This window comes from Erithacus rubecula, assembly GCF_903797595.1.
Source record: "Erithacus rubecula genome assembly, chromosome: 2".
Classification (NCBI taxonomy): domain Eukaryota; kingdom Metazoa; phylum Chordata; class Aves; order Passeriformes; family Muscicapidae; genus Erithacus; species Erithacus rubecula.
In genome coordinates this window covers 71,983,277-71,994,544 of record NC_136685.1, presented here as the reverse complement: position 1 = coordinate 71,994,544, position 11,268 = coordinate 71,983,277, and the positions used below count along the sequence as shown (strand labels likewise).

Here is an 11,268-nt window from a genome sequence, read left to right as displayed (position 1 = left end):
TTGGACTCTAAAGCCCCCAGTGTCCAGATCCTGGGTATCACAGTGGAATGTACAGTGGAGAACCTGAGTTTGGGTTGTTATCTTCTCAAAAGATTTTTGACATTGCCAAAAATAACTGTCTCTAAGATACTATAAGACATTATGATAAATACTGGAACCGCACTATGCACCACTCAGACTCACTCTCTCATTTTCTTTACCTCAGTTGCCAAAGGCACAGACATCCAGGAGCAGCTAAAGCCAGAACTTCTATAGAAGAAATTATTTTCTGCACAGATATAAACCTCTAGAATTAGTCTCTGTGTGTTTAAAAAAAAAAAAGCATGTCTCTGCTTCCATCTTCTTTACACTTGTGTTTGGGGGATTTAATTTTTTTTACTTTTGATTTCTATTACTTTTTATTTTATTTTTATTTACATGAGCAATGTAGTGCCTTAATGTGTATTATCTCAAGTCATAAATGTAATTGATATCTATGGGGAAGAGTCAGGTTGAAGACAAGCATGGGAATACCAAATCTCACATTTTACTCCTGCTTGGAACTCAGTACTGACATGGTTTTTGGAAGCAGAGTAAGACATTTCTGCACACCTGGGATAAGAGTTTTACTAAGATTTTTTTACAGCCAGCTATTATTTGTTACCCAGAGGAAAAAAAAAAACCATAAAAAGCATTAACCCACTGCGATGACAAACAGTATAAGTTTCCTAAGAACTGTGAGCATTTGGTGACAGCTTCATTCCTGGGGATTTGGACCTCTCCCAGCCTCAGAGCAGTCTGTAGCCCCAGCGTTTGTCTGGTGTGCAGCACAGTCAGGAGTGATGAAGAGTCATGGTGGAGCTGGTACAAGGGAACAGCAGAGTCACACTCACAGGTGGGGCTGCTTGAGGGGAGTCACCTCACACCAGCCATCCTCAGCATTTCCAAATGTCACCTACACTGGTGCCTCCCCCAGCAGCCTCAGGGCTGCACCAGCCAGCAGCTGAGGAAGGAGCACAGCAGAGCACTGCTGCCCTGAGCCCACGGGTGAGAAAAGCTTCTCCAGGTCACACAAAGTTCAGTTTTAGGTGTGAGTACATAGATATTGAAATGCCCCATCTGGTTTAAAGTGATTTTAAAATTGCACTCAGTGAAAAGTTTTGCTTTCTTTAATTTGAAATTATGAGAGGGGAAAAAATCCCACACCAGGAAAAGCCAGCTAGGTAAGACCCATCAGAGAGCAGCATTAAGCAAGGCTGAGCTCCTCCACTACACAGCCCAAAGGCTTCAGCTGCAGGCAGGTTAGTTCAGAGAGTTAGCTCATTCCTATAAGTAGCCTCAACTGTTTTTGTCCACATGGACATGGAAGCACTTCTGCAGTACAAGGTCTGCAAGAACCTGAGAAATCATAGAGCCCTGTCTGGGCAACAGCTGTGGGCTGTCCTCCACACCAGCCTCTGTGGGGGAAAGAGATCCACAGTGGGCTGCCTGCCAAAGCCATGCCCAGGGACAGGTTCCAGCCATAGTCTCTCCTGCTTTATGGGTCTCCTTCACTGCACAGGGAAATGCTGGAGTCACCAAGCCCAGTATTGAAAAGACGTGTAGATGTGATACTTAGAGACATGGTTGAGTGGTGGACTTTGCTGTGCTGGCTTAAGGGTTGGACTCCATGATCTTAAAGGTCATTTCTAAACTAAATGATCCTATGGGAGATTGATCATATCTGCTTTAAGGGCACAGCTCAGGGGCAAGGGATAAAGCAGGCTGGCTTCCTCCCAACAGCTGGGCTCCCCCCAAGTCAGTTCTCTGTTGTGGCATAAATGCACTTAGCTGCACACAGAGCCACAGCAAACTGAACAGACTCCTGAAACAGCTGAAGGTACCAGGCAGCAGCTTGGCATTTATTACTGGGGGCAGGGGTTCCAAAACACACTTGAAAATCTGGTTATCGAGGTATAACACAGCAGGTGCCAGGCTTGCATCCAGCCCCAGCTAGGAATTGGTCACTGTGGGAAAAGAGCTTTCACCCAGCACCACATGCAGCAAGCACCTCTGAACACAGTCATCATGGATTTACCAAAACAAGGGAGAAACAGATGGGGGTGAAGAAAGCAGGGAGAGGTGGATGACAACTGTTTGAACTTTCGCCCACGGGCAGAAGCTGAATAATTTGTGAAACCACTCAGTGGAAGGTCAGCAAACTCTAGGTGCAATATGGCTGATGTGCATTTGTTTCACTTTCCCACCACCCCCACAAACTGGAAATCAAGCATGGAGTTTTTCTTAAGAATCTTTACTTTTTTTTTTTCTTAACTTAAATTATACATCCAAAATACAAGTATAAAACCTCACAATGAAAGATGCTGCTAATTTCTACAAAATAGTCTAAATAATAATGCACTTACATAATTTACACATTTTACCTTCACAATAAAATAGGAGCACTTAGATCAGTATTTACATATCGACAGAGGATGTGGCTGTGCAGCCATCCACTTCTGGTGCTGTCTTCTGCTAGAATACCTCTGGGAGACTTGCCTCTGCAGGGAACAAGCCCTGCCAAAACCTTTCTAGGTGCAGGGACCTGCCCAAAGGGTACCAAACAGACCAAAATGGTGGCAAGTATTTGCTTTTTCATCTTAAAGCTGCCACTGCAGCACACAAGCACACATAAATGAGTTGTTTAAGGAATTCCCTGATACAGAATTTTGCTTTGCTATATTAGGCACTTCATTATACAAGTTATTTAGTATGGCTTATGCAAAAGAACTCACTTTCCTAAGGGTGTGTGTTTGCCAGATTCAGTGGGAGAAAGAGACATGTCTAAGGGCACACTTTCAGCCAATGTTTTGGGTTAGCCTGCATTAAGAATTTGGAACACATTACTTCACATCAGTAAGGAAGGAAATATTTTATCAAGACCTGTTCCTTCCAGCAAGTCAAGCACTCAGTGTGTTTTAAATCTTAGTGTATCTGCACTTTTGTGCAAAATCCTTGGAAACTACAGATTTCCCTCTTCCAGTAAGTTAACTACTTACATCCATGCTGTTCCATGTGCCATGGAATGACATTTCCCACATATGATTGTCTTAAAAGAATACTCTGTATGTTGAGGGATTATTTACATATCTTAATATGTAGAAGATAAAGCTGTAACTTACGAAATAATAAATACAAATCGGTGTACAAGATTGAAATAAATTAGAACAATTCCCTAAGGTGTTGAATTCCTTCTCTTAAGGTCTGAGCCAAAGACTCAAAGAAACCAAAAAACTTGCCAAGTGATGTATTTTCAATGGTTCAAAAAGGTTTTGGATAGGGCTTCTAATTAGACACTGTCTGTTTGAAAATGAGATGTGTAGCTAAGGTGGTGGCTATTTGAAAACTTATGATCAAACAGCAAAACTTACCTCTAAAAGGAGACTTTAGGGTAAAGCTTTTTAGATCAAACATTAATACTGTTTTTATTGGGAAGAACATAGATCTCAAAGATTGTCTCAACATTAATTCAGCAGCAAGGAAATAAGTATACAGTTAAGAACACAACGTATTTCTGAAGCAAATACGTCTTAGTGCACATGATTTTCCAGAAACTTCACTCCTCAGCTACATTTGTGCATATTTTAGAATGCCTCTAACTAGATGGTTAATAAAAATCTTCTCATGACTATAGCTAAGTTTGCCATTTAAAAAAATTAACTGAAAAACAGTTAGGAGTAACTTACTCAAGAACGATGCCAAATTTCAGGTCCAAATATATCAGAACACAGAGAAATTTGGAATCCAAGTAAAATTCTTAAAATTAAGGCCTATCAAACTCTAAAAATTTAAAAACAAATATTAAAAGCAGTGAATCTGCTCTCAGAATTGCACACTCACCAGGTTTGTAAACTCTACATGAAGTCAGTGATGCACTGTTCACTGTAAGAGGTATAACGCGGATGCTCTGTGCAGAGCAGTGCAGATGCTTTTTGGTCGCAGTTTCCTTCACGCCTCCTCCTTCTCCTCCCGGAGGATCAAGCACCTAAAGCAACTGAGCAGTGTCTCGGAGGTTTACATGGAAGGGGAGGTGACAGGTGTCCACGTGGGTGCCAGCCTGGCATGTGCAGAGGTGTCGTACTGGCTCTCGGGCAGCTCGGCGGGCGCGGCGCCGTCGTACAGGGGCGAGGCGGAGGAGGCGGCTGGCACGGGGTGGGGCAGGGCAGAGTAGTGTCCTGGGGAGCCACGCAGGAACTGGGGGCTCAGCCCGTTGGACATCCCGCTGGGCTGCGACACCGGCGTGATGGTGCTGTTACTCACCGACCACAGGTTGGGGTACTGGCTGCAAGGGGGAAAGGAGCACATAAAAACAGTTGGGGGTGGCTCTAGAGCCTGCTGGCAGCTCCTCAGCTCACAACATGGCCCAAACATGCTCTGTCTGCTGGAAACAGTGACACTCTCCAGGCAGTTCCCAGCCACTGCCAGGCAGGAAGGACCTCCAGGCAGAATTTGTGCTCATGGCACCCCCACAAATAAACTGACCTCCCCTATTTTCCAACAGATAGGAGGTTAGACAAAAGAGGTGGCAGAAACACCTTCCTTGAGGCTCCACACTTCCAGCTCTTCTGGTTTTACCTACTGAACAACTCAGTGCAGGAATTGAAATTCAGGGAACTTTGCAACTTCCTAAATATGCATCCTGAGGATCAGACAGAGAAAGAAGTGCTAGAAGAACCTCCTTACTCAATCTGTGTTCAGGGCTAAAACTTACATTTAGTAATACAGTTAACTCACACTGGGTAGTAGCACATAGCCTGATTAACAGTTAAGAATCAATGTGCATGGTTCAAATGCAAAAACACTTTCCACAAACAGAATGACAGGTCTGAATTGCAGAGAAAATGTCCGAATCTTGTCCCTCTGCAGTTAATAGCAAATATTTTACCATCCTTTCTGCATCTCGTTCAATTTCTAAGCTTAGCTCTTGAAAGTCAAAACTTAGTCTTAAGGGACTCACTACAAGTTAAATTTTTGCTAAAGGATCCAAAAGTTTAAGATTATAAGCACAAAGAGAAGAAAGGATTATCTTTGTATGATCACAAAATATTCACTTTCACTACATGTATAATCCCATGCTATGCTGGTTAGTGTAGCAATGCTTAAGTAAAGAATTACTGCCCCAACCGTGTGCTCCTTTTCCACAGTAGAGTTCACTGCTCCATCATTTGTAGCAGAACAAGGGTTTATGGAGATAGCTGGGAAAGCTGTGACCAGCCAAAATGGAAGGGATAAAGAAAAACTTTTTAAACACCATTATGCATAATAGAGATTAAACTTGAGAGCATCCTCAAATCCAATCTATGTTTGTCTAAAGAATTTGCAATCCTTAATCTATCAAATATTGCTGTCATGAGTATCTACATTTCCAAAACCAAAACATTAAAAAAAAAAAGTAAATCCTGTTTCTTCAATCTGTTTTCCTTGTGGATAGTCCTTCTCAGTGCCCCACATAGTGCTAATGGTTCATACCAATGGCCAAAAAGACTTCTAATAATGCTGGTGACACTTCCCCTCCTTTTCTAGCCTTTTCTTCCTAGAAAGTACCTATATAGGGATTTGAGGGCTGCTGAGGGATGGAACTCCTACCTGGAGCTGGTAGCTGTGCCAGTGCTGTGACCCATGGGCAGCATGGCTGTGTGTGTAGAAACTCCCAGAGAAGACCAGTTGTCATGGGACTGCAGCATAGACAGGCAGGCAGAGGAGTTGTCAGCATAGGCTGCTGAAAAAACACATAACCACTTACAAACACTGGATAGAATCAGGCCAAATAGCAACCTTGTATCTAAAGGCAATGCAGAGATTTAAACCACCCTTCCCCACTATTGCCTTGGGAAAGAAAATAAAAACAATATTACACACACAGAAATAAACAAAGCCATTAACCAGCTATGTCAAGCTCACAACTTTGTTGGCATTGCCCTGATGTGGTGTTCTGCTCCACTCATAACTACAAAGTCTTATTTCTGTGAAGAGCCTATGGCCAAAAGGCTGTCTGCAAGTCAGCTACTAATCCAGCACATGCTATTTTACTCAGTCAGTGGGAAAAGGAGGGCTCTTATTAATAAAGTCACCTGGAGACCTTCCATCCCCATCATTACACTGCCAGTAACAGTCTGGCAAAGCTGGATAAGAAGCTCGTCACTAGCTCACACATCCCAGTTTTGAGCTGAGCATGCCACCTTGAAATCTGCCTTAGACACCAGCAGGAGTGACTGGACTCTGGCTGGTGACCCAGCCTGGATAGCTCACACAGCAGGGGCAGCAGGAAGCTATATAGGGAACACCATTGCAGTCACCCACAGTGAGAAAGAAGCTGCTGGGGCAGCCAGCTAAGGGAAGGTGGCTTTTGCTGAGGACCAGGGAACAAGAAAGAACACCAGAGAGGTTTTGTTCTTTTATTCTTTTTGAAATCTTGCACAAAAATTTCCAAGATGTAAGTTCACAGAGAGCTATTTTTCCACTTCAAACTGAACTACAGAGCTACATACAAAAAGATTGGTCAGGCTGCATCTAGAATCCCATATATTACTTCATAATTCAAAATAATAAATATTTTTAAGTGGGAAACTTGAATATCATACAGCCTGAAAGCTAAAATGGTTAGCCATTCTTCTTTGCCAGAAAAAAATACATTTTAAAAAACAACAAAAAATCAACAACCAAAAAAGAAACAACAACAACAAAAAAAAAAAAAAAAACAAAACCAAAAAAACCCCTCTGTTAAAAATGCCCTTTTCACCCTTAAATAACTAATGCCTGAGATACTAAGTCTTAAGATATTTGTCTACTTCTGAGCACATCTTTTTTTAAACCCTGAAGACTACTCAGCTTCTGTTGCTGCCATCCATCCAGTGGTGGAACAGACACTGACTACAGCCAACAGAAACAACACCAGGCCCTCAGTTTGCAGGCTCAGGGAACAGTCAGCCAGCTCAGCCCCTTTTCCCAGGGCTGCAGCCAGACTCACCTGGCGAGCTGTTCCTGTGCGCGTAGGGGCTGGCGTAGGGCGCGGGGCGGTGGCTCCTCAGCGGGGAGTACCGCTCACAGCTGTGGGCAGGGGACAGCGACAGCGGGGCTCCAAACTGCCCGTGAGGATTGCTGGGTGGGCACAGAGTCCCACTGCCAGGAATGAGCCAGCTACCTACTGGGGAAGCAACAGGTCTGTGAGAGGGGTGCAGCCAGAGAATCACAGCAACGAGGCAAATAAGCGAACAGTGAAAGGAAACTGAGCTTCAACACAGCTGAAAAATCTGGATCTTTACGACTTTGAGAAATGCTCTTATGCAGAAAAATAAGCAGCTTAGAAAAAGTCTTGCACCAAGCTAACTTGTTTTTTTTAACTGACATTTAATCACAACCACAGTAAGGAAACATGGAAGTTGTTAAATCCTCCCATACATAGGTAGTGTGTGCTCAGTAATTGTTGGCATAGTATTCAGTTTTAAATTGGTCTTTGGGGGGTCTCAATCTATAGCTAAGCTCTGAAGTTTCTCAGACTGCTAAGAATTCCTCTTAAAAATTAAGTATTTTCTCTGAAACAAAATAATCCCCACTGCAAATCAACTCCCCCCTCCTTTTTAGGCTGCATTTTGTTGTCAATCATCTGTTAAAACAGAAAACATTAAACACTAATACTTTGCAATCATCAGAAATAAGATTTTTAAGCAAACACACATAATTTTTCTAGAGTACTTAAAACATGAGTACTGTCTCAACAAATTCTATGAAATAAACTTTTGTCTCCATGTCTATGTGAACATTGCTGTCCTTGTATAAAAAGACAGAAGTCTTTTTGGACATAAACGGAACTCTGCATGATTCTATTAAATGGTTTTGGATGCAATAAATCCTAACCACACACAGAGATTGCAGTGTTTATACAATCATAAACATGCATGAACCACAACCAAAGAGATTGGTAACATTCCTCTCTCTGTGAAGTAGCAAGCCAGCTGTCAAGCACTGCTCTTGAAGTTTTGCTTAACTCAACAGAGTCAAAGTTATCAAAGAAATCAAAGTTATGCTCATGATGCACAATGAAAGAAAACATACACTGTGAATATCCAGACTGTTGGTTGTCCCCCACTTCTTCCATCATGTCTTTGTGATCACTTCTATAAAAGAAACCATGTTGCATTAGTTAAGAATATGCCTTCACAAATCTACCTTAAAACCCCACATTTTAGAATTAAGTTAAGAGGTCTCACCTTTCTTTTGCATCAAGAAATGCCTTTGCAAACGGATTGTATTTAATTTTTAAAGCTGTGATCTAAAAACAACAACAAATATCTTTATTCACATGTATCACCATTCAGTATCACATTGATATTAGGACTTGAATTAGGACTATCCACTAAAGTTGGTAAAATCACACATCTTTGAAGATATAAAAGTACGCCCATAATAGCAACTGACGGGCATGAATTAAACAGCTTCTTAAGCTCTGAAGTATTCACTAGGAGTTAGTCTGTCTCCCAAATTTTAAAAGACTGAATTGCCTGAGCTCACTGATCATCTAAGGAAACACCTAAGACAGGCAGTAAACTAAATAGTTATAAAAAATCTTCACATTTCAAGCCAGAGCAGATTGGACATCAAAGAAATTGCAGAAAACTTGGTAGTTGCAACTTCATTCAACACAGACATGCATTTGGGCTAGCAGAAAAAGGGTGCTCCAAAAATGGTGCATTCAGTCATTTCACTGTGTAGCTGAAAATGACAATTGTATTTTTTACCATAGTTGTTTGCCCCCCAGAGTCTTTTAAAAGTTACTCCCCTATAATGAATCTGAAATACATATTGAGACGAACAATGGTCAGAACTTTGTTCTGTAATTAATTCATTCATAGGGCTTTTACATACATTAATTTAATCGTTTATATAGAACTCTAAAAAAAAAGCATAGGAAGCACTAAAAACCGCGAAAGGAGATCCATTATTTTGCTCTGTAACATGCACGCTTTGCTACTTGAAACATGCCGGCAGTGGCACCCTCTGCTCCCTGCTGTGCGTACCTCCTCGTTCTGGTAGGCTGTCACAGCTATAAACTGGGTTTCTGGGAAGGAATGGCTGGTGATCATCCGCTGCGGGCCGCCCACCCGCACTATGTGAATCCGCGGCTCGTACTTGTGCAGGGAGTTCAACATGATCTGCGAACAAATAGAGCAGGTGAGCAGTGACAGACGCACAAAGAGAGCTCGGGTTTAAGTGTCCCTCTTTCCATCAGAGGTGGAAAAGGCAGTAAGTACGAATAAAGCCTTAAGCAGAAGCAGCGAGAGAAGGAAAGGCACTGAGAACAGACACCACAACTTTCTGCACAGTTATCCTCATCCCTGTCACTTGACAGGGCGCTCGCAGTGCCACAAACGCATCAATGCTAAGGCAACCAGAAAGATCCATCTACCACACCACTGACACCAGCAGATATTCAGACCAGAAAGAGATTTTCGGAAAAGGCAAAGTGATCAAACATCACGGCACCCATCCTCGGTGAGAAGAACAGCTTTCATGAATGAATAAATGAATGAAGGCAGGGAGAAGCGCGACCCATCCCGGCACGTTCACTAAGGAAAGCATGAAAACGAGCACCAAGGAGAGAGCGAGCCCACAGCCGGCAGGTCCCGGTGCCGGTGTTTACCTGCCCGCCGCCGTTGAGCTTGTTGGTGAGTTTGACTTTGCTGAAGGAGACGGGCGCCTTCATCCAGTGCGCGCCGAAGTTGGGCGAGTCGGGGTGGATGTAGACGCAGCTGGGCGCCTGCGGCTCCGGCTTCCCGCCCGGCACCCACTCGCCGTTCACGTACTTCCAGCGGTGCCCGTCGGCCGCCACGAAGTCCAGCAGGAAGGAGTACATGGCGTTGGGGTCCAGCCCCGACACGCTCACCTTCAGCACCGGGAACATCCTCCTGCGGGGCGACACGGAGGCGCGAGCACGGCGGCGGCAGCCGCGACCCCCGGGCCGCCGGGACCGGGCCACAGCGGGCAGGGGAGGCGGCGGGGGCCGGCGGGGCCCCTCCCTACCTGCCGTTCTTGGTGACGATCATCTCGTTGGTGAGCTCCTTGAAGCGCAGCCACAGCTCGCTGTCCTCCAGCGCGACGCGCAGCTCCCGCTCCGTGGGGTCTCCCTTCTCGCTGCCCGCCTGCAGCTCGCTCTCCACGGCGCTCAGCAGGTGGTCCACGCGGTACTGCGGGGGCTTGCCCGCGCCCTCCGCGCCGGGGGAGCTCATGCTGGCCCCGGGGGCAGCGCCCTGGCTCGGCCGCTCCCCGGCAAGGACACGGCGCCGGGCCCGGCCGCTCCGCGCGCCCTCGGCGGCCGGGCCGCTGTTATAGCCCGCCATAAACCGGCCGCGGTGACGTCACCGGCGCGGCGGGGGGGCCGCGCTGATTGGCGGGCGGCGCCTTTGATGGGCGCGCGCGGCGCTGGCCATTGGCCGCCCGCGGCCATATCAGAACGGGGCCCGCGGGAGCCTGTGATGTTAATTGCGGCCCGCGGGATTAAACGCGGCTATTTTATGTAAATCTGCCCCCAAATGTTTGCACCTCTATCAAAGCCGCCGGGGCCGGGGCTCCGGCAGCCGCGGAGGAAATGGCCCATCTCGGCAACAGCCTCACAAGCGGCCAGCGCGGCACCCTCCCGCCTCCCGGCGCAGCCAGAGCCCCGGCCCGCTTCCAGTGCTGGACGGGAGGCGCTCCCGCCGCGGGAAAAATCTTTTGGGGAATAAACGCGAAGTCCTCTTCCCGCAAGCTGACAGCAGCACCCCGCCCCGCACGCCCCTGCCCCTTGTCAGAAACTTCTGCTGCGGGCAGGGTCGCAGCCGGCAGCAGCAAAGTTTGCGGGAAAACCAGCCAGAGAGCCGAACCGCGCTGCACGGCGGCTGTTGGCACACCCGCACTGCACGGGCACCCCCCGCTCTCAGCGAGCCCGCCCGCCACAGGAGTTTGCCCCAAAGCACCAGCACGGGCAGTGCCTTGCAGACGAGATGCTCGACGGCGATGGTCTCGAGCCATCCCTTCTAGATAACTTTATTTAAAATCTGAAAATCAGAGCGATAGCCACTCGCCATCTCACCTAAACAAAAATATGTTTCTGGAAACAGATCGATAGTTAAAGACTTTGTTTCCTGTTGGAAGGAGAAACCGCCGCGAGTTCCTGCGGGCAAGCGGGGAGAAACTCATGGGTGAAACTTTGCAACTGGGTGAACTTATTTTAAAGTTATGCGACACGAAAACAAGGGTCGGGACGAGGGAAAAGAG

At 46.0% G+C, this 11,268-nt stretch overlaps 1 protein-coding gene across 3 annotated transcripts; it reads right to left on the bottom strand.

The window, feature by feature from the left end:
- Positions 1-2,252: 2,252 nt before the first annotated feature.
- On the bottom strand, positions 2,253-10,378 carry TBXT (T-box transcription factor T). 3 transcript variants are annotated; one of them, XM_079298886.1, is made up of 8 exons: positions 10,036-10,378; positions 9,656-9,920; positions 9,033-9,167; positions 8,226-8,287; positions 8,071-8,132; positions 6,986-7,162; positions 5,605-5,737; positions 2,253-4,300 (listed from the first exon to the last, which is right to left on the bottom strand). In XM_079298886.1, exons 1-8 carry the CDS (start codon positions 10,350-10,352, stop codon positions 4,033-4,035), a joined length of 1,419 nt encoding a protein of 472 aa, XP_079155012.1. In that variant the 5' UTR covers positions 10,353-10,378; the 3' UTR covers positions 2,253-4,032. The 3 variants fall into 3 exon arrangements, with proteins under 3 accessions (XP_079155012.1, XP_079155013.1, XP_079155014.1); XM_079298887.1 differs by having other exon boundaries at positions 2,287-4,300; positions 5,605-5,734; XM_079298888.1 differs by having other exon boundaries at positions 4,135-4,296; positions 10,036-10,376.
- Positions 10,379-11,268: the final 890 nt, after the last annotated feature.